Source organism: Numida meleagris, unplaced genomic scaffold (genome assembly GCF_002078875.1).
Source record: "Numida meleagris isolate 19003 breed g44 Domestic line unplaced genomic scaffold, NumMel1.0 unplaced_Scaffold193, whole genome shotgun sequence".
In the NCBI taxonomy this organism is placed as follows: domain Eukaryota; kingdom Metazoa; phylum Chordata; class Aves; order Galliformes; family Numididae; genus Numida; species Numida meleagris.
The window spans coordinates 298,934-321,436 of NW_018363728.1; the positions used below are offsets into that span (position 1 = coordinate 298,934).

General features: G+C 37.1%; 1 protein-coding gene and 1 long non-coding RNA gene across 11 annotated transcripts in view; one reads left to right on the forward strand and one right to left on the reverse strand.

Annotated features, from left to right (window-relative positions):
• Window positions 1–1,673: 1,673 nt before the first annotated feature.
• The window catches only part of SYNE1 (spectrin repeat containing nuclear envelope protein 1), a 286,948-nt gene continuing 266,118 nt past the window's right edge, over window positions 1,674–22,503 (reverse strand). For 5 of the 10 annotated variants that reach the window (XM_021382260.1, XM_021382257.1, XM_021382258.1 and 2 more), the window contains 14 exons: window positions 22,207–22,389; window positions 21,650–21,787; window positions 20,723–20,914; window positions 19,552–19,885; window positions 18,651–18,719; window positions 16,198–16,340; window positions 15,196–15,322; window positions 14,113–14,324; window positions 12,394–12,594; window positions 11,921–12,049; window positions 11,200–11,412; window positions 10,139–10,231; window positions 8,277–8,335; window positions 1,674–2,781 (listed from right to left, as the gene is read on the reverse strand). In XM_021382260.1, the coding sequence (XP_021237935.1) occupies window positions 2,541–2,781; window positions 8,277–8,335; window positions 10,139–10,231; window positions 11,200–11,412; window positions 11,921–12,049; window positions 12,394–12,594; window positions 14,113–14,324; window positions 15,196–15,322; window positions 16,198–16,340; window positions 18,651–18,719; window positions 19,552–19,885; window positions 20,723–20,914; window positions 21,650–21,787; window positions 22,207–22,389 (2,334 nt within the window). In that variant the 3' untranslated portion in view covers window positions 1,674–2,540. Of the gene's footprint in view, window positions 2,782–8,276; window positions 8,336–9,773; window positions 9,871–10,138; window positions 10,232–11,199; window positions 11,413–11,920; window positions 12,050–12,393; window positions 12,595–14,112; window positions 14,325–15,195; window positions 15,323–16,197; window positions 16,341–18,650; window positions 18,720–19,551; window positions 19,886–20,722; window positions 20,915–21,649; window positions 21,788–22,206; window positions 22,390–22,503 lie in introns of all 10 variants that reach the window. The other 5 variants (XM_021382266.1, XM_021382259.1, XR_002433840.1 and 2 more) reach the window with 4 other exon arrangements.
• Window positions 6,126–10,656, forward strand: LOC110390769. Its single transcript, XR_002433842.1, has 2 exons — window positions 6,126–6,864; window positions 10,171–10,656. It is a non-coding gene; the product is annotated as an uncharacterized LOC110390769 (long non-coding RNA).

Genomic DNA, 22,503 nt, shown 5'->3' on the forward strand with positions numbered 1-22,503 from the left:
ATAGGGGCAGAGGGAGATAAATGGAATCTACAGAGAAACGAATGACAAGCAAAATGCAAGTAGATGAAACAGCAATATTGGCTGAAGGAGAAAACATGGAAAAGTGGTGTAATAATGACAAAAAAATGCAAAAACAGCTGTGACAGCTGACCAAGGGATTCAGTTCTCCCTGGGCAATCAACATGGAAAGAATTTTACATAAATATGTTCATCTGAACCAACATACCCTTTCTCTCTTACACTAAATTAGTTTGCCCAAAAATCTTTTCCAATGACAATAAATGCAATAAGAAATCAAAATAATCAGGATAAAGCTGAGTACAATAAATAAACAGCAACTAAAAAAAACAATTCTGCTTCCCCTGATAACCTTCACTAAGCAGGGCACTCCTTTTTATCCATTCTATGTTTCAGGTATGAGCTGCAGGGCAAGGGTGAGAGTCGAGGAGGAACACATAGGACAATGGTCAACACCACCACCTAAAACAAGCAAGCAGTTCACACCGCTGCACCATAAAGTGTAGGGCTTCGCAGCACTTCTAGACTACCAGTATCGTCTTGCTATCTGGAATTAGAGAGAGCTGTAGAGAAGGAAGATGCTGTGTCAAAAGGTAAAAAGTTCAGTTCTGAATGGGTCATATGTGCACGTAATTAGATATTTCAGGAAGCAGGGACTACAGAATGGCAAAATAGCTGGCAAAAATCAAATGTCAGGTTGCAATTCAAACATGCCAGGTGTTACCCTTTATATTTTGATAAGGTACTCTATAAATTGCATCTGACATCACTGAAACAGAACTCTTTTCCTTGTACTCTCCTCCTCCTCCTAAACAGCTGCCTTCAAACCTCCCAGCCTCTCCCTCAGTTTTTAAATACTATAAGAAATGAACACAGGTCTCACTTGTGATTTTTTTCCTGCTTCCTTCAGCAGATCAAGCTCTCTTTCGTAGTTTGATAATCACAGTTTATCTACTACCCTTTAGATAATATCTCCTTCCATGAGATCACAAACAATAGACTGGAAAATAGGAATTGGAGGCAACCTTCTCACTAAATTAGTCTTTTCACTATCAATAATGCTTTCCTTTAAAAAAAAATAAATAAAAACAACCCTCCAACAAAAAGTCAGCCATCAAAACCAGGGAATGGCTGGTGAAGGAATGTCAAAAGAATACAGAAATCTGGACTAACAGTTCTGAAGTGAGCTAACTATGAAATTACTAATGTAAGTGCACTGATTACCATTCCCATAAATTATGTTACCATAGAGAATGATATCAGAAAAGAGAGGAAAGGTCAATTTTATGAATCCTTTTGCAAATAACAGCTCATTTTTATACTTTAGAAGTGTATTATTTACCTTTGTCTACTCAGAATCAGTGATTATAGACAGCATAACTTCTGAATATCAGTGAAGGAAACTAAGACTTGAGAAGAATATATACTTGTATCAATCCAAGCCTAGGTCTCAGACACTGAAGACACCTTGTTGACATACAATATCCTTTTCAGGAAAATGTTACTCTTATCTGATAAGGGAGCTTTATTTTGGCTCCTCTAAATGCTGAAAGTTCAACTAGCGGTACTCTACAGTAGATATAACACTTTCCCATGTATATCACCATTTAACACGTTATCCAGATGATCTTATTCTAACATATACTCAATACTGCTAATTTGTTACAGCATTTTTTAATTATTTTTAGAAGTGCAGTTATTTTTCTTTATACCATACATATCTCATTCTAAACTTAAAGGTTTTCATAGTTGTCCTTAAAAAGCACGTAGACAAAATATTTTATGGTATCTATAATAAATGCAAAGAAATTAATACAAACAAAACTTGGCTTAGCAAACTGTACATACATAAATATGTTCTTTGTTTTTCAACATGACATTCAACATTTTTCTTCATAAAACCTTTTATGATCTCATTTATTACATCCATTTTTTTAAACTTTAAAAAAGTGCTCAACAGATTTACACCTTGTACATCCAAAGCAAAGGTTAGAACACCATGCCCAAAACAGCAATCACAGGGGATAATACACTGCCATACAAGATCCTTTAAAACTGTATGTTTACAAATGCTCTAAAATTTCTTTAGCATTGGCTATTTTGTATACTGTAGATACTGAGAGGGCAATTAATAAAGACAGGCTAATGGCTCATACAGAGCAGCACACAGGAAAGGATCTACAGTATCCAGTTCTTGGCTATGCATAGTACAGGGCAATGACCTGGGTATAAAGTGGCTAAAAGATCCAGAATGCTGGACAGAAGGACATTTCCCTCACACGCATCACATCCTCCTTGGTGCCTAGGATGTGAATACTGAAACAATACTACTCAGGTAGTATGCTCTGCAGTTTGGAACTGATGTACTGAGGTGTTACTAACTGAGTGCCAATAGAAAATGATACGGACATGGTGGTGACTACAGCAGATATGTAAAGCTGCCACACTGAATGCTGTTGCTTTTTAAAACCATACTGCCTCTTGACTACTACTCCGGCAAGATCACCTGCTGTCTCACAACTTCATAATGGAGGCGGACCATTCATGTATTTTAACATGGGATGGAAAGAGCGGGCAAAGTTGTTGGCCATTGTACAGCTGTAGTCCTCCTCGGTCATTGGCACCAGGCAAGCCAGCCCGATCAGGAGCAGCAAAAAGAGTTGAAGTGGCAGAGCAGCTCTGATGACTCTGAGGAAGAAGGATGGGTGCTGCCATGCTGGCCCGGCCTCAGAAGGGGAGGAACCTGAGCCACCTCTTATGGACCTGATAAAAGAAAATGGACAGGTGAGTAAAACATTATCGCAGCAGAGGTTGCCCTTGGGTACTCAGCTGTCACTGAAGGCTGGTTTAGGATTTGTACGCACTGACTGAAAATAGCAGAGGCATTTCTCGCTGAACATTCTATGTCCCCAACAGTCTTAAGAGATCTCATATTTCTGGACTGGATAAAAAAACATCAAATATTCACTACAGGATGGTGAATAATGTGGTGTCACAACGCTATTGTGACACTGCAGCCCCTTCATCAGTTATAGGGAAGACTCTCCACTTAAAGCATTGCAATATAGAAAATAAACCATGGGACATGCTTGTCACATATGTTCACTACACACTGCCTAAAAAACAATCCTCCTCATTTAAAATGGCAACTCCATTTGGTTTGCAGAAGTTTCTAAATTCATTTCCTTATATTCCTCAGTATATAGTGAAACAAGATCCAGTTATGTCAATATTCAGTTAATTAATACACCCATCTCCAGGCAGTAGGGATTCATTTTGTATGAACTACGCTGTATTTTGAATCTTGCACTGAATCAGCAGTTAAAATCTATTTGCTCAACTGACTGGATACTTCAAAACTATATCAGGCTCCCTTCACACACATTCAGGAAATAAGACTATTTTTGTCTTGTTCATACTTGTGTATCATCCTATTATGATAGCTCCAAGAAAGCCAGACAGTTTCATAGAGTTTGTTATGATCAATAGAAACAACAACAAAAAAAAAAAAAAAACAAAAAAAACTTGGATAAGTTAAATGATTAACTTGACTTAAATATCCCAGGAAGGAGTGATGATCAAAACAAAAGATTGCATACAATAATCCTCATTATTGTTGCCCAGATGGAAAGCTGCTGATTGAATTAGCAAGATCACATATTAAAAAGAACACGTTGAAAGGATATGGCACATTTAACAGCATCAGAGCATTCCATATTAAAGTTCAATTAGATCGGGACTTCTACTGTCCAAGAATGCCAAGCCAGAAAGTCAATGGGCTGAGGTAGGAACAAAGGGAACAAGGAGTGCTTAATTACCTTCCAAGCATTAAAAAGGCTATATTTCTGTAGTTGGTAACAGTTGTTTCATAATGAGTAAAGTCTGAATTTTCTTCATACCAAAAGAAACCAACCACCACGACTACAAACAGGAAGAAAGAGTGAAAGTATGTGTGAACTGCACAGCTGGTCATGGATTTTCTTTCAAAAAATAACAGTTTATGGCAAAGTATTTCAAAACACTTGTTCTGCAGTGAAGTAGGGGGTGCTGAACAACAGTTTCTGATACTGGGTAGAAAAAATTCAACAAATAATGAAACATTATGAAAACATCTTCAGAGGGTGAGTTCTAAAGAGTTCAAGTGCTGTACTGCCTCTGTTTATTGCAGGTACTCGTCTGTAATGGACACAATTAGCTGAAAAATTGAATGTTCAACTTAGAGTGTTTAATGGATTTGATAAGGAAAGAAGGTTAAAAATATACATACACTGTTAACAAAAAATGATCACTATAGAGAAGGGCCCAATCTCCTATTTACTCCAGCAGGAGAAGGGAAAGCTGAAGTACTGAAGTATACTATTTTTGAGAAAAATGTAATTTCTTTCTCTTAAGCTTGCATCTTCTGCTCTCTTCAGACTGCTCCACCATTTGTCACACTGGCTGCTGTTTCTGAAGGGAAGGAAATAAGACCACCTGCTACTTCCTCCAAATGCAATTCCTGTTAACTAAAGAAAGTGGGAGGCACAGCTGCAGACCTGGTCAACTGTAAGCTTCTCATTAACTAACCTCAGAAGTGCAACCAATAGTTACCCTTACTGTGGGAGTTTTTCCAATGTCAGAGAAATTGAAGCTCTTTCTGAAGTATTTCAAGAGAGGAGAACCTAATTTACCAGGCTGTAGATCAGATGGGCAAACTGAACTTCAATTTCATCTCAGATGAGTACCTGCATTTAAAGATGACTGATTTTATTTTATTATTATTATTTATTTATTCTGACAAGAAATATATGGTTGAACTAATCCATCTGGACTGCAGAAAACATCTGAAAGATTATAACAGAAGAATTTTTCATTGAAGCAAACGATAGGAATAAATAAAGTGAGTCTAATGGGGAAGCGACTAGTGGTAAGCAGACAACAGTCTTATAATGAGAGGCACTACTGGGATAGTAGAATCTTATTATTGGAGTTAATCAGAGATGAGTCTGAATTTAATACATTTATGAAAAGAGTGCTGCACAAAATGTAAGAACAGCAAAATTAATTTCTAGAATGATGGAAGATGAAAGTCTTTGTAAATACAAAATAGGATTGGCTTGTAATACAAAGAAAAGTAGGTGACAACTTCGGTAGTCAGATACAGAAGTAGATCAAAGAATTTAAGATTACAGTATGCAAGGTAGCAATAAAACCTGCTATACATTTGGAAATTCACACTGAAGGTAATGAAGAAAGAAATCTAGAGATGTTGTTTGGCAAATAGCTAAAAGTTAATGATATAAAATAGCTGTGAAAAGAAACTGGTCTCATTGGTGATGATTTTTTTAAGATGGAGCTTGCTAAAGTTATGAGGTGGTATGATGTTCCGCCCTTAAGAGCATGCAATGATTCCTCTTGTTGGCCTGAGACTCTCTAGAAGTGACTGCGGTTGGCTGAGTTATGACTTCTCTGGCTACCTCTCAGCATCACATCACCCTAATCTCACACTGGCTTACCCTGTAGGAAAGACAAGTGTTCATATCATAGGTAGTTAAAAAAATTTTAACAAACACTAAGTGAGAATATGGGAGAGAGCAGGGAGAATAACAATGGCAATCCAAGTGAAAACCTCATATCTGAACTACTGTGTGGCAATGACTGCCATTTTGTGGCCAAAGCCCTGAAGAGTTCTCTGACCTGATCTGCCCCAGGAACGGCAAGTGACCTTTAAACATCCACTAGTCATTTGGGAAGGCTTGGGGAGAGCAGGAAACGGAGGTTGGCACTGTGGCGCCAAGACATGAATAGAGCTGCTCAAGAGAGACAATGTAAACAGTCCTGAGCAAACTGAACAATTATTTTAATCTTTTTAACATTTTAACTACCTCAAAAAATCCACAGGCACAGCTCCAGGTATGCATTTACGACAGCTCTATTAAGCTGATGAAGGAAGAGGAGTTGCTTCTTGGATTTGCTTTTCCCACTTAGCGTAGCAGTACTAATACCTCTTGAATGAGTGTTTCATTAAATCCACAGTGTAACTTATACCTTGCTTAGCATCACACTACATAGGGCTTTTTTTTTTTTTCTGCTGTGATAATGGAAAGGCAAAGTGATAGCACTCTTGTTATACACAAAACATGAGCCCTCTAATTTTTAAATGAACTTCCCATCAAAACCTCCTATGTGACAAACGTTTTAAAACTGACTTTAGTTCTCCTGTATACTAAACTCTAACAGGGTTTGCTGATCCAGTGCAAGATCAAACACGAAGTACTCTGATCAGAGGCATGTCAAAATATTAAAGAACACAGTGACAGCTTGTACTGCTTTATCAGTTAAAACCACATTATACATCAACCACAACCTGTCTGGCTTGCGCATTTGATTAAATTTCCTATTCAGCAGTGACTCATTCGTATTCCATGCTTGTCTGAATGACAAATTGAACATTGTTTTGTATTGCTACACGATGTGTTAATAAACAGTGCTGGAGAGACTTGATCTGAAAGGTGCCGCACCATTGTCACTGCTAGAATAGAGACTGATCTCAAAGCTGCAAAGCATTGCTAGCTGTGCACTGAGACAGCTGCTCACACCTACAGCCAGAAATCTTCTCAACAGGTTGGCGTAGGTTGTTGGACCATACAGGAGAACGGAAGAGCGCACACAATGTTTCTTGAGTACAATGTTGCTAGCGCAAGCATGCTTATCTGCCAAAGACACTCTCCATTCCTTCTAGCTGTTAATGGCTACAGAGTAAAGCCCCACTCTTCCCTTTTCCCATTCTGTGTAAGAAACAAAATGCCAAGCTTCATAGCAGACTGGAACTGGAAAAATTCTCTTTCTCCTTCAGACAGAGAGATGGTATGTATGTATGTCACCTATTTTCTATGTGGTTTCATTATGTTTCATAGGCAAAAAAAATCCCTAAAAACAAGGCAGCATCTTAATGTCGGTGGAAGCAGTGAAAGATGCTTTATCTGTTCTACTTGCTGTTATGTGGTTTTGCAACCATGACACCACTCATAGTAGCTAACCAGACTTATAGTGCAAACAATTTTTTAAAAATAATTGTTTATGAGAACATCCAAATGTAAGTAGTTTTATTCTTTATTTCATTTATATTTTGATGAGTAAAACATTTATTTTGCTTATGGAAAAAATAATAATCTCAAGGTATTTTTTTCTGCCTAGTTATTGCTCAGTCACTACATTAAATATCATGTTGCTTTCTTTCTGACCTCAAATATTTCGCTTCAATGGGAGTTATGTTTAAAATGTAGTTCATGTTTGTTATATGGAGAATAAATGAGATTTAGGACTTATATTTAAGAGAAAATATATCTTGTTCATACTTTCTGATTGTTTTAGGCTCCCCTTTCAACACCTAAGATGCTGGAATAACAAATGAGTTCCACTTTATACATAGTGCATATGTATGCCTGTTTTTTTACTAGAACTATATATTTTTTTAATTCTGTAGCTCTACAGGCTAGTGATTTGATCAGTGAAAGAGTGAAGGTACACATATCACACTGACAACAACAAAGAATGCAGAAGCACCGTGTTAGCTGCAGAGATGACTGGTTGCCGGAAACAAGGTGGAAAGCAAAAAGCTGTAGCGGCACGTCTGCTCTCTACTGGTCAGACAGAGATAGGGCAGTGCTGCTCCCAGAGCAATACACGGATGCAAACACTAGGCAAGAGTCATGGCAGTATTAGCACATTATGTTGCAGTCTTCTGACAGGGAGAGGAAGTGACCCCACGTTTAAAACCCCTCAAATTATGACTTTTAATTTTGAATGTTAGGTACAACCCACAAACTGGACAAAACATTTCAGGGGAGGAAAAAAAAGGATGTTAGTATGTCTCATCCAAATCTGTGGGTTTTGTGCTTTCTAGAATATTGGCCTATTACCTGCCTTAATTTAATATCTAGAGGTAAAGAGGATGATGAAAAGTGTTTGCCATGAACCTGCTGGCATTGAGTGCAAACACAGACTCACCACATGAAAAATAATTAAATGTCTATTGCATGTCACTCCCGGGAAGCAAAAGCTGTAGATTTTCAAGGATTAGCCAGTATTTCTGTTAACAAAGAATATGGAGTAATTGCGAGTGCTTTTTGCCAAACTAATAATAAAAGGGAAGTTTTGCAATTTTTTAAGTCCTGTCCACCTGACAGACTTAGTGTGGACAGATAAGAATCACGGCCAATTTCCATCATCCTCTTAGGGTTCTAGAAAAGAGTGCGGAAACCAGGAGAATAAGGTACCTGCTATGTGGACTGCTGACAGAGGGTCCAGGCTGTGAGAGACTACATTTGCCCCGTGGCTGTTTGCAATGAACAGGGGGTAAAGAAAGAAGAATGTTCAGTCCAGGCAAATAAAGACAAGCTACTGATGAAATTAAATTAAAAGTGCAGCAAAGGAAACATAAAAATAAATCAAATGAAGTGATTGATACCCATGAACCAAGGAAACTGGCTTTTCTTTGTTCCTGAGTATGAAAATGACTGGAGCATACACAGTGAAACAAATAAGAGTTTAGCCATTCAATTTACAACCAGGAACTCTGAATTAAAAAAAAAAAAAAAAAATACTAGCAATTCAGCTGAAATAATTTGGGATGTGAAACTGAAATTGAGTGGAATATAGGGAAATACTGATATTCCAAAATGCATTTGCAGAAAAATTAAAATTAATAATTCTCAAGGATAAAAATAAGGTCAAAAGGCCTCCCTCTAGTGTTTGGCCTCTCCTCCATCACCTTCCCCATAAGGTCAAATAACAGTAGGTGCATTACTGAACCTGGAATTGCTGGAATATTTAACACATTTAGATGACTATCAATCTGATGGAAATTTGGTACTAGCATTTATTTATTTATTTAGCATCAGCATATTTGGAACTGAAATTCTAAAACATCACTGCAGTCTCCAAAATTGTAGGTGAAAAAAAACCAGAAGTCTGAAAAACAGACCCAACTGTGGGTTAGTTGTATGGCCTAGGGAGTCATGAAATTTAGCTATGCATTATGAACAAAAATTGAAAAATGTAGTCATGTACATGAACATTAACAAATTAGAGATAGGAAAATGCTTGTTAAAATGTTAAGACAAAGTCTGTTATAATTTGATGCCCTTTTTAGAAAAAGATTTTATGGTAAGATGCTTCTCCATTTCCTGTTACGACCAGGAATTCTCTAGTTACAACTGTGATATCAGAGTTTTTATTAATTATTTAAGTTCAAATTTAAATGTTGAAAAAATTGACCTCCGTAATAAAGTGTGAAGATTTATGTTCTTTATTTGTTGTGGTTTGAAAAGCCAGTATTCCTTTACATTCTGATACTAGAATCTAAAAGGAAACTAGTGAATGTAAAAAAAAACAAAAAAAAACTCAAGAGCCATATAGTTTATCAAGACAGAACTCAGGGGCTTTACAAAAAGTGCAAATGGAAAAAAAAATAAACAAAACATTATGATTTTTTTTATGAACTAAAGAAAAAAGTGAAGTAATCAACCAATAGAATTGCAGAAAAAGACAAAATAATTGCAGTTCAATTTCGGGCTTAGAGTATGGAAGTGTTAAGTACTAGGCATGTATTTGCTACATTTCTTGAATTTTGTACCAGCGATGTAAACAGGCAACTCCAGGGCTGCCATCATAGCCATTGATTAGGTCCTGTTCAGCTAGCTGTTTTGAACAATGTTGTATGCCCTTCAGCTCTATTTAACCATTCATCAAAAGTCTCAATAAGAAATTCTTACTGAGGTTCTCGATGAAGCAGCTCTCTGAAGAGAAGGCCAAACAGAAATGGAGGACTGATTATACCAGACAAGACCAGACTTTGGGATGCTGCCATCACTAGAGCAAAATACAAGAGACATGACATGCCATACCATGGTAAACCAACCACACTGACAGCCCTGGTTTTAGATAGTATTTACCAATTCTGATTTCATGCAGGATGGGATATGCAGCAGGGTCAGGGAAAGCAGCTGTGTTTTTTCTTCATTTAGGTCATTTCCTTTCCTATCAAGTGAGATGGGGTGCCTTTCAGCTGTCTAGAGCTACTGTAGATATCTAGAGCTCCCACCTAGTAGATGGTAGAAAGTTGATGACTTAAAATTACCGTTCTCTGTCTGCTTGGTGTGCTTTGTCCAGATACAGGACTCACTGAGCCTGACGTGTCTAATTCATCAGCAGAGGACCATGAGGACAAATCCTAAATTCAGAAGGAATGGAGATCAGACCATCTGTTCAGGCAAGCAAACTCAAAAAACCCAACAATCCCAGACTGAAATCTCTGCTGAGTTATTTCCAAAGGAAAACAAAACAAACAAAAAGAGCAGTTAATATTTGTTAGCAATTTTTACAAGATTCAGGAATTACATGTTTTCTCTGTTGGCCCTGAAGAAAAACAAACATAGTTAAAAGTTAATTGTTTCAGGTGAAGCATTTTCTGCCAAGGACAATACAAAGAAAAAGTAGTTTGTTTTTTATTGGGTTTTAACCACCACAAGAGGTGGGAACCATCATGATTTTACTCCAACAGACAAAAACTCACTAGAAGCAAAAATAGCTAAGTTCTCACAATTTATGAACTCTGCTAATCACAGACTATAAATAAAATGTAGAGTTTGAAACTAACAGAGAGCCTTGAAATCGTTACTTTGTACCACCTGTCACTGTTAGTGAACTTGCATGCATAACTCCTCAAATACCTTGAAGTACAAGATAACTTGAGAAGATTTGCAGTACAGCTCAAAACTCAGGGGGATTTGTTAGCCTATTACAGGATTTATTTTATTTTAAGCCTCTTTTTTTTTTTTTTTTTTCCTTCAGACTGAACTATACCTTCCTTTCCGGTGAAAACTGACATATTATAATTTTCAGTACTGCAGCTAGAATGATTATCTCATACTCTCTGCCAATTCACTGACTCAGTAATGGCAGAATGGGAAAACCAAGATGACTGATAACTTGCTATATGAAATAGCAAAAAATTACTGGATTAAAAAATTACAAAAAAGTTCACATTATGATGATTTCTTTGTGATATTCAACATTAAACGTGTGCTATCTTGATAAGTAATGCAAACAACAGCAAAAACAGCCAACAGCACTAATCAGAGAAATACAAAGCAGTGGGAAATGTGCCCAACAAGCAGCAAGGAATAAAAAGACACTCACCAGTTGACTATTTGAAATGTCTAGAGCTTTCTCTAGGTCTTTTATGTGACGTATGACCTCTTTCAAGAGGAGCTTCAGCCTGTTTCCAATGACATGCACCTTTTCTTTGGCTTCAAGGCAGTCCTTGCCTTCAGCATTGACTAACAATTGGCAGGACATATCTTGCAGTGACGCCACTTTCAACTGAGATTCCAGCAGTTCACGTCTGATTTGCTATTGCAAGGGCAAGCACCAGATTTTTTAAATGGAATTTATTTTTGAAGGAAAAAAAAAGAGCAAGGAATTCATAAAACTAGTCACTTAAAATTAAAGAAATGGAAAGAAAAGAGAAGGAATAAACATTTCTAGGCCTGAGAAGATGTAACCAAAATAGGTAATTGTTCACTTAAAATTTGAAGAATAGCTTGTAGTTAACCCTCTGGCTGCTTAACACTCCTGGTGTTTGCAGCAAATTCTCACGGAGGGAAACAAAACACTAAAAGAAAAATGACAGCAACATAGACAGCAGCATAGCTGCCCAAGTTTTTAGATCTCTAGTTCTGCTACTGATGGAGATGGGTGGTATTCTCCACCAAAGTAAAGCTAGCTGCTGATCTCAGTTCCACAGTTATGTGTCAGCACACAATATACAACGTTAACTCTGAAGAAAAAGATAAATCTGATTAGCTGCTTTTTTTCTGATTATGTGCTTTGGGAAAGAAAGAGATAATTACAGCCATACCATTAGAAGTCTGTGATGATCCTGTAGGATTTCTGAATCCAGGTTTGGATTAATGGGCACAATCTCATTTTTTCTTCTGTCAATATTCTCTAACCAGAGCAGCAAACCATGGCTCATTTCATGGAAATCCTGCAAATGATGAGTTTTGATAATACAGCAGAAAAATTCCTGTCAAATTTATGTTTTCAGTTTATCCCATAATAGGTCTTGCTGGCTAAATTCTATAACTTACAAGAAAGTGTAGAATAGTATATGAAAATAATATTCAAGAAATGACAAACTTAGAAAATATTGGGCTGGAAACATATACTTCAAGGTAGTGCACATGTGTCTTCCAGAAATCCCTTTGTTGAAGTCGTATTTTGTCTTGCATGTGCAAGTTCCAGACTGGACAATAAAGCACATCAGATAACAGTATGGTTTGCACCTTTGATGTGTTAGATGCTGGCAATTTAAATAGACACAATACAGACCTGGCACTGCATTAATGCATCTTGCAGTGAGCAGCGCCACTCTTCGATCATATTGCATACGTGATCCCAGCGGACGTTCATCTGAGAGAGGCGCTCTTGGAGCTTCTTGCTTTCTTCGCTGTCAGACTGAGTAAACTCTGAGCTGCACAGATTGATGGATAAGATGATAGCTTTGCGGTTATCAATTGCTTTCTGCAGTTCCTTGATGATAAGAAATAGGGGGACAGGATGAAGAAAGAAGTCAGTAAAACATGTAGATTATAGAAAAATGAAGTACAGAAGGTGTGAAAAGAATGTAATGATTTGCCTTCTGCAACTGCATAATACATCTTACTGTAATAGTCTCCTTCTTTGCTCCATGTATGAGATTTCTGTGCTCACTGTGTGACTCTGAAAATATTCACTGTTGAACATCTACTAAAATTTTACTGTAAGCATAATCTAAAACAAGCCAATTAAACTTTTAAAATGCTGAAGTCATAGTTGAATTTTGAAGATCTGGCAGATACTTCAGATATTTTAGAAAGGGAGGGCCCAAGAAAACTGAAGGAGTTGTAAGACAATTGTTCTTCTGCTCCCAATAAAACTTTTGCTGTCACTTCTCAGTTTTGCTGATAAACAAAAAAACCAACATGTTTTCAAGTGGAAACTGCTGTCAGCAGTGTTTTAAAATAAAAGCTTGTACTGAGGGAAAGGAAAATATACAAAGAGTATAAACAACTTACTCCAATTTATAGAAGCAGAACATGTATAAAAACTGATTTGTTTACATTGGAAGCCACAAAAGAAACCCCACCTCTTTTGGTTTGGAGGGCACTAATGGGCTTTCCAAGAGCGGTGAGATAAGAACAGGATTCTTATGAAATGTCCCCTTTTCCACCTAGTTTACAGCATTTATTTAAAAGCCCCATGTCACAGTGACCTTTCTAGTACTTATGGCAGCTATATTTGGACCACAGTGAAGATCAGCATTAATATGCTTTAAATGGATCACCATCAGAAACAGTTTTTACTGTCTTTCCACCTCATTCCTAGCATGGATTACAGTGCATTTTGACATTGGCCCAAAATTTTTGTGCCCAAGCTTATGAGTTGCTAATAACTGAATTGGAAGCTGTGCAGCACCACATTTGCAGATCTTTACAGATGCAAAATATCCAGGAGAGATCAGAAAGGCAATATTCAGATCCTGATGCATCTGAGAAAATTGAAGAAGAAACAAGAATATTTCAACATGAGACCATTTCTTCCCTATACTGTACTGGGTGACACCAGTGAGTTAAGCTAGATCCCATTTGGCACCCTCTCCTTCCTCCACACAAAATATGTCCCAAAGAGGCATTTATTTGAAAATAGCTATTATGTTGCCAGCTTGACTAGAAGAGATCTTATTTAACTTGGCTTTTTTTTCCTTTCATCAGCTTAGATAACTGCATCAATTATCCATACATTCTGGAATTACAGAATAGCCACAGAATTACTATTTCAAAAATTCATTTGGATTAAATACTAAATACCACTGGTACATTTTTCTGCCAAAATCACACTGAAAATAAAATCATAAAAAATTCATAAAATCACACTGAAATTACTTACTTCAGTCATCAGCTATGTAAAAAATGGAGCAAACCAGCTGCAACTATCAGTAACCTCCCTAACATACATGTTGCATTCAGGTCTATTTAAAAGTAAATTGCGTAAAAGAAAAATAGAACTCACTTTCAATTTTCTAATCCTGAGCTCGATAGTTTGTATGTCAGTACTGAGATCAAGGCGGCGGAGCTTCTCCAGTTCTTCCTCAGTTTCTCCTAACCAAGCCCAAATGCTGTTAAGGTCGGAATTGAACTGCTGCCATTGCTGAAGGTTCTGCTTCATCCTTAGCTCCTTGCTTAGAGCTTGAGCCTGGATTAATTCCCATCGGTCAATTACACCTGGAATGATAAAACTCCCTCATTATAGGCAGGGACACCACCTCCCACTAGGTCATGTTAGTATAAAGATATTTTAAATCAGTATAAATGCAAACAAGTTAGAATCTGAATGTATCTAACTAGCCACATACTTATTATCATTTTCACTAGTATTTGTAACTCTCACAATTTAATATTCCCATATCATCACATTTGCTTAAGCTACTGTAGATGTACTGGATAATTATTTCTGCTAAAAATAAATGAAGTCTATCTTTTCTTATTAGTTAACTTGAAATGCTGTGTCTTAGAGAAGAACAAGTTGTATCACACCATCAACTTAAAATTAAAAATAATATTAATTAAAAATAAATAGAATGCATGAATAGCGTATCTTGCCAAACTGAGAATTGAGACACTGCTTTCACAGCCTCTGAAAAAAATCCATAATTTTATATGATTACTTTTACCAGATAAATATAAATTTCTGTACTGGTGACAGCTAATACAATAAAAAGTTTAAAGTAATACTAGAAGAAATGAACGCTGGCTTGCATGTTTTGTAGGGCAATATAAGCAACCATTTTTCAAAAGAAAACATTCATTAAAAATGTACTGCATCTACAGGGACTTTCCTAAAGGTCTATAGCTTCATTCATTATATGAAAGGGTTCTTAAAATGCACCTGTATGCATAATGTCTTCATGTGACGTATAAAAGGAATACTTACTACTCCTACTTAATTCTAAGAGATGTTACACAGAACATGGTAACAGATAGTTATGTAAATACCCATGTCAGCAATTAATACCAAGCTCTAATTCAGAAAAACACTGCATATGTCTGCTATTTCTCATAATTGCTTTCCATCAGAGAACCGAATGTCACTTACCAGCCGTTTGTGTTTCAGTACTGTTCAGATTAATAAGTCCAGATAATTTTTCTTCTTCCTCCTTCAGTTTATATCCAAGCCTTTTTACTGAGTCTATGCTTCCACTGCACTCACCTAGTAGCTTCATCTGTGTTAAGAAACAAACAAAAAATCCCATCACAACGTGCACCGATTGCAGGGAAAATGCAAACTGCAATGCAACTTTCAAAATTTTCTGCAAGAGGTCGAAGTGTGAAGATAAAAATCTATTACTTTGACAATCTGCCCTGGTAGCAGCAAAGAAACCTATATGGAAATAATAAAGAGATTATGTATAAGTTCAGACAAATTAGCAACAACTTAGTGCCTCTGTGCCAAATCATGCTGGAGGACTTCAGGTGACATTAATTATAAATGTTAAGACATCAGAAGATATCATTAAGAAAATAAACATCTGTATGGAAATATTACTATGCATCCAAGCACCTAATCTTTCAATTCTGTCATGAGTAAAATGGTCTGAATAACTCGAGGAGAGATTTTTCTTCCAGAAAACCTCTCTGAGAAAGTTTTTAATAGATTCCATACATGCAATATGATGCATGTTTATAATTTGTGAGCAAGATGAATATTGGGCATCAAACTACAAAACTTGCTCTTAAAAGTGGAGGAATTTTAAACAAGGATATCAACATTAAATGGATAATATCACATGTACGAAATTAGTTTAGGACATCTAAAAAAGCCATCATATTAAAATAAAGTCCCTGGAGTCATGTTCCTGTAAACTTACACTATTGTAAAACTCTAAAAATGTAATCAACAAAGCATGTGGTCACGGGTAGTAAATGTTAGTCTGAGAAGCAGTAATATCTAACTGCTAGGTTGAAACAGCTACATTTCTTTCAACAGCAAATCTAAACTTGGAGTGCTTATTTGATTTGTACTCTAATATATTGCACTGTGACTAAGAACAGAGATTTTTTGTAATGTCAGCATGTGATGAGATGCAAGCACACGCACATATCCTTTGTAAGTGGAATCCAGCTCTGGTCCTGTAGGTGTTTTGCTGCGGATGATGTTTTCTGTTTGTTGTATTTGGAAACGACTGGTGTCTAAGGCTTTGTCCAGTTGTCGTATATGCGCTTCTAGGGCACCAGGTTCTCCTGTATCAAAAAACAACAAAAAAGAGTGACTGCCATCCAAGTCGTCCAGAACTTTTCTCTACTTTTTGCCCAAGCAGAGTAAATGTCAGGAATACTAGACAGACAATGAAGGAGAATCATGACTGCAATTGCATGAGTGATACAGTATCAAAGCAAACGGATAACTAGTTCCATTAGAGCGTGGTTAGCAATCTTCCTAGGACAGATCATCATACAAGTGAATGTGGTTTCCATAAGCAGATGAGGAAAGAGTTCAGCTTCAAGCAGGCCTGCAAACTATTCTGAAAGGACAAATTCCCTCTGAGAGTCCTCACCAGTCTAGAAGGCAAAGTATATACAATTTCTAAGACTAAACTGATACATAAAGGCTAAGTGACATTGCTATAATTGTACTCACAAGATCCAGAGATGATTGAATTTTTTGGATGGCCACAGTGAGTAGTCCACAAATTATAAAAGCAACCACATTAAGCAGCAATTTTTTTTTTCCCCCAATCTTTGATGAAAATGCTTAATACAGCTGAAAAATGGTGCTATTCTACCAAGTCATTTGGGACACATACCAATGTTTTTGAAACAGGACTAACTTGAATTTTCCATATAGAGATCAAATGAATTCTGTGATATGAATCAGATATGGCCAATTCTGCCTGAAGCAGTCTGCAGCCTAGAGGACCATGTGAGATTCCTCTTATCCATATTCTATCATTGTGACTAATTTCCATTTGTTTACAAAGATGATCTGAATTAGTTTACGAAAAAAAGTTTGAAAGCACACATGGAGAAAAGAAGCCTTCCGTCCAGCTAATTACAGAAAACTGAGCTTCTAATATAGTTAAATCTTTTTTCATACAAAATGTCACTCAGCTAAATACAAGGGATGCTCTGAAAGTAATGCCTCCCCTTTTATTATGACAGCCCATGACATCAGAGGCAGATGTTGGTGGTATGGCAGTAGAAGATGAGCCTTCCTGAAAATATTCTGGTACGTTTTGTTGCTGTGCTGCCGCAGCAGAGGGGCAGCCTGACAAATGGTGTCTGATATGGAAATGTGGATAAAGCAAAGGGGTGTCATTGAGTTCCTCCATGCAGAAAAAATATGCACCCAATGACACCCATCAACTCTTGCTGAGTATTGTTGGAGACCAAACAGTGGATGTGATCACAGTGAGGTGGTGGGTGGTGCCTTTCAGCAGTTGTGACAGTGATGTGAAAGACAAGCCACGTTTTGGATGGTCATGCACAGCTGTCACAGCATCATAGAAGCATCACAGAAAATGAAACGAAGAGCATCTCAATAAGCTCATCCATGTGAATTGGCTAGTGGTGGCGATTATATAGAAAAGTAGCGTTTTGTAGCTGAAAATTTACTCTATCAAATAGTGTTCTTGTGCTCTTTGTATCAGTTGTAGTTTCTAAGGAAATATGCAGAAGGCATTACTTTTGGAGCAACCAATGTAGATAGAACAAACTGCTGAATATTGTTTTTCCCCACACTATTATCAAAATTTTCAAAAGTCACGAAACTACATACATTTTTGTATCTATACTGTTAATGAATCACAGTATTATTTCATTAATCAGGGGAAAAAATAAAAATAGCGAAATTGAGGTCTGTCCCAAAGATGGTGAGATTTTAAAAAGTTTGATACTTTAAATCTGCAGTATGTGGAATCATGAAGTAAAGTGTTTGTAAGTGCATCTAGTCACCTAACAAGTTAAACAGTAGCTTTAACCTTGTGCAAAAATGTAAACTGAAAAAAATGTCTTCCAATACAAAAGACTAAGATAAAGACATTGGATATATCACGTCAGCATAGTAATCAAATGAAATGACATCTAACTTAAAACTTTATACATAAGTAATAATTCAAACTGTGATTGTATTTAAAAATGTAAAAATGGGCAAAACTAAACAGTTAGGTTTCATTCCATATCTTTATCTTTTCCTTCTGCTTTAAACTTTGCAGAAATCACTCTTCTCTGAGAGACATAAAGTACTGAGTCCTGTTGAAGGACTTCAGAGAATAAATACCAGTATGGGTAAATTTCTGATCGGCTTTATCTTGTAAGCCAGCATGGGAGAACAGACAGTTTAAATATCATTGTTTCATCCATGCACCTAACAATACCTTTAGTCACAGCAGTAAAGCAGGATAGTTCTACATTAGCATGCCAGTGCTGCCACATAAGAAATATTTATGATGTAAGTTGTGAAAAGTATAGAAGATGCAATAAGAGGAGAGAGATGTTATGCTTGTGCACTATAGTACTTGCACCTGGCTCTGCTTAGTGTTTTTTGATGCCTACCAGAAATATTTTTGAGTGCATTTTCTGTAAGCGTTACATAGGCCTCAAGAGTTTCAGGGATCTCTACATCTGAAAAAATAAAAGCACAGTCTAAATTGACAGCTCAGCAATGGCCATGTCCTCATAGCAGGAGTCTTTTTCATGGTATGGAGTATATAAACAGTTCCAAAAACAAACATCCTTTCTGGAGAAGGAAAAACGATGAAGACAAATGCAGGAAGCCTGCTAAAGTGTCCTAATATCCAGGGAAACCTAACTCTTTTCAGAGCAATAACCTGGAAAGCAGAAGAGCCACAAGATCAGAGCATAATATAACATTAAGTTTTCCCTCACAGTTGGCTGCATTTAGTAACTTTCATTCATTAGGATTTATTATACTAACTATGCACACATAGAAGGGATTTCCAGCTTTGCAGGAGAGCGAGAACTGAGACCTCACCTCAGGCTAAACTCAGTTGTTGGAGTCTTGCTTGGATATGGACCAAGTTAAGATTTACTTAAGAACCTCATGATTTGAGTTGTGGATCTCTCCCCCAGCAATTCTTCATCAGTTATTTCTGCACCTCTTGCCATTTTCAGTATAGCTTCTTCTAGTCAGAATAAGTTACGATACATTGCTGTTACAGATGACATATGCCGTCTGGCAGGCTTCAGGCACAGAGACACAGCCAATTCTTTGTCATATCACATAAACCTTTGCAATTTTCCAAGGCTGTAGTCATCCGAGAACTTCCAGCGCTGTGTCTAAGGCCAGAAGGCCACTGGGATCACTTAGGGAAAGCTATTTAAGATCTTCAGGGGCCATTTAAAATACTTTTCTATTAACATCTTGGCCAAGCAGTCACACAACGTAACATCCGCTTCTTGTTACTCAGAGGGGACGCACAATTTACCACCATACCTGCTATACTAGCTGCTCCTCTCAGATAGAAATCCTTCTCTTGTTCTCCATCTTCTTCCTCAGAGTGCAGTGCCCGTGAAACAGCTGTCTCCAGGTCTCTGCTAAGGTCATAGTCATGATCCCACTCCAGAGGGATGGAGTCCACACTTGCAGGGGTATCCCGCCCTGATCGCTCACTTCTCACTGGCTGCGCAAGAGGCAGTGAATGGTTGGAAGAAGGATGTGGGGAGAGAACACTGTCTGCAGATTTGTCGTGCCAGTGTATGTCAGAGAGGTCTGCTGATTCATCCAGATCCACCTCTTTGTCAGACAGGTCATGTTCATCATCTGTCAGCTAGAAGAATAACACGAACAGAAACAATCAATGCAACATGCAGAAACACTCACTGTATGGTCAGCCTGGGTAGTGTAAATATAAACCATAAATATAAAGTAGCATTAGGTAATAGTCAAATTATGGGGTTTCCATTTGCATCCTTTTTCACTCCTCTTTCATTATTTTTAGGTCCATAAAAAAAACAGAACAAGGAAGTGCAGCATGCCAGCTCGTTTTAATTATGTGTGGCACCACCTAGTCTCACATCAAGAAAATGTCTCCAGACTTTTTACTGATTCCTCTGTAATGCAGACATCAAGTTAAGGAAAACTTTGGAATCAAATCATAGGAAGTGTAAGTGACCTTTGACGTGACCAGCATTCTCATTATATTCCTTCACATTTTGGAAAACCTAGGTTTTGTTCCTTTCCTTCAGTAGGACTTGAATTATCAAAAGTAATTTTGCTCTCACTTTTTCAGCTGTTTATTCAGTCTGGAGACAAATTTCTGTCTTTTTTGCATGGAGAGAATCTCTTTTTCATTTTTTTTTTTTTAAATAAAAGAGAACTTAATGAGCTGCCAATGAAATTATATATTAGCAATGCTTTATAAATTTCCAGTTTGTATGAATTGTCTTGACAGTTTACAAAAAAATCCAGACCTATTAAGTTTGCTCTCTAAACAGGACAAAAATAGCATGCAGTGAAGGGAGGCAGTTGGTTAGAGTTGTAGCAAGATTAAAACCACAAGATTTTGGGGGAAAGTTACATGTTAGTTTGCTTCAACATCTTTCTCTCTTCTCGTTCTCACATTGTAAAACGGCAATAAAACAAATACAAATGTAAGTGTACACACAGGAAGACGGATCAGTTTCTTGTGATAGCGTTCCACACGTCCAAAGACCTCTTGACAGTAACGACGTAACTCGTCTAGTTCTTCTTCAATGACAGCTGCGTCCATGGGTTCACTTTTCTCAATGAGTTGCTCACCCTGAACAATTATCTGCTGAATTTTGTTGTTGTTAAGTGAAATTTCTTGCTGGAAAGCCTTTATAAAAGAAAAATCCATACTTTATCAATGAAATCTACATTAAAACAACCTAAGCTATTAAGGATGCAAGTCTTAGAGTTTTTTTGGTTTTTTTTTCAGTGAGAATGGTGTGGGTAAAGAACAGAAATGATTCCAAATATTCTGTCATGAGAAATTAAATTTAGCATTCCATAGTCTTTCTTGTCAAAAACAGTGATACTTCACGGTTTACCAACTCATTTCTCTCTTGTTGTATTTGGAAAGGAAGCTCTTCTCTAAACAAGCCATGTCTGTGACCAAATGTCTAAAATGGACACAGATTGTAAAGCTAACACAACAGAATTTTGGATAACATAATATGAGCCCTGCTGGTATTTTTTTTTTTTTTTTTTTTTTTACACCAAACAATGCATTTTTTTTTATTCAGAAACGGTTGAAAAACGTAGTAATTGTTACGTGTCAGTAATAGCAGAGACCTGCCAGTATTTTTACTGAAAATTCCTCCTTTAATTAGAAAACTATCACCCTTGTATTTCTGTTAATTTTTCACTGCTGAAAGATCTTTTATGCTGGCAGAAAATCTGTACTGAAGTCTGACATATCCCAGAACTTCTGAAGATGAAGTCAGTCTGCAAGTATCAAGCAGTATCACACCACACTTTGGCATAATGTTTCTTAATTTCTTTTTCCCTCCATGAATGTTTATATTCCTTTTCTCTTCCCTCCTCCTCTTTCCATTCCATTATTCTTTACCTTAAGTTGTTTTATCTTTGCTTGGACATCACACTCTGAGAAATGCTCTATGTTGGTCAGCTGCAGGTCCATTTCTGTTAGCCACACCAGGATGCTATCACGTGCTGTCTCAAACTCCTCACGTTGGCCAATAAAATGCTGGTAAGGGAGAGTGAGAAATGGAGTGGTCTGAAATGACTAAACAGGACCCCTAAAAACAGCAATATTAGTTCTCCAGAGAAAAAATTTTCATGCCCTTCAAACTTAACCCCAAATCAGTACACCTTCTTTTATTTCCTACACGATTTCCAGGGTTTCCGCTTTAGTAGTACCACCTTCATCTACAATTAACAGATGTATGAAAGTTAACTACTAAGAAGGAGGTGGTATTCAAGGGCATCAAGCATTTGCCTATAGACTACAGTTCTCTTTGTAATAACCAAAGAATAGTAAGTTCCCTTCCTCTTCCAAAGGTAGAAATCCCCCTCAAAAACTCTGCAAATGCATTAATATGGAAGTTTCTGGAGCACCCCTGTTTCATAAGGATAGTAGTGAAAGCTTAAAAATAGAAAAAATACTTTTAGCCTGCGCAGGATGGAGGTAACTCGCTTTTGTAAATTGTCCCATCTCTGGTTCCCCTCATGGACCATCTGCTTGAGACTGCAGTCAGAATCAGTGCGGTTCTCCCGGGCCAGTCGGCGATACTGTTTGTTAATCAGTTCCAGCTGAGTCAGACTTTCATGCACCTGTCTCTGGAAGGCCTAAAGATGTATGCATAAGACACCATCAGCTTTATGTTTTGAATAGCAATCACAAAGCATGTTAGAGAAAACACCATGTAATGAGTTGACTGAATTAATCTCTTCCAAAATTAT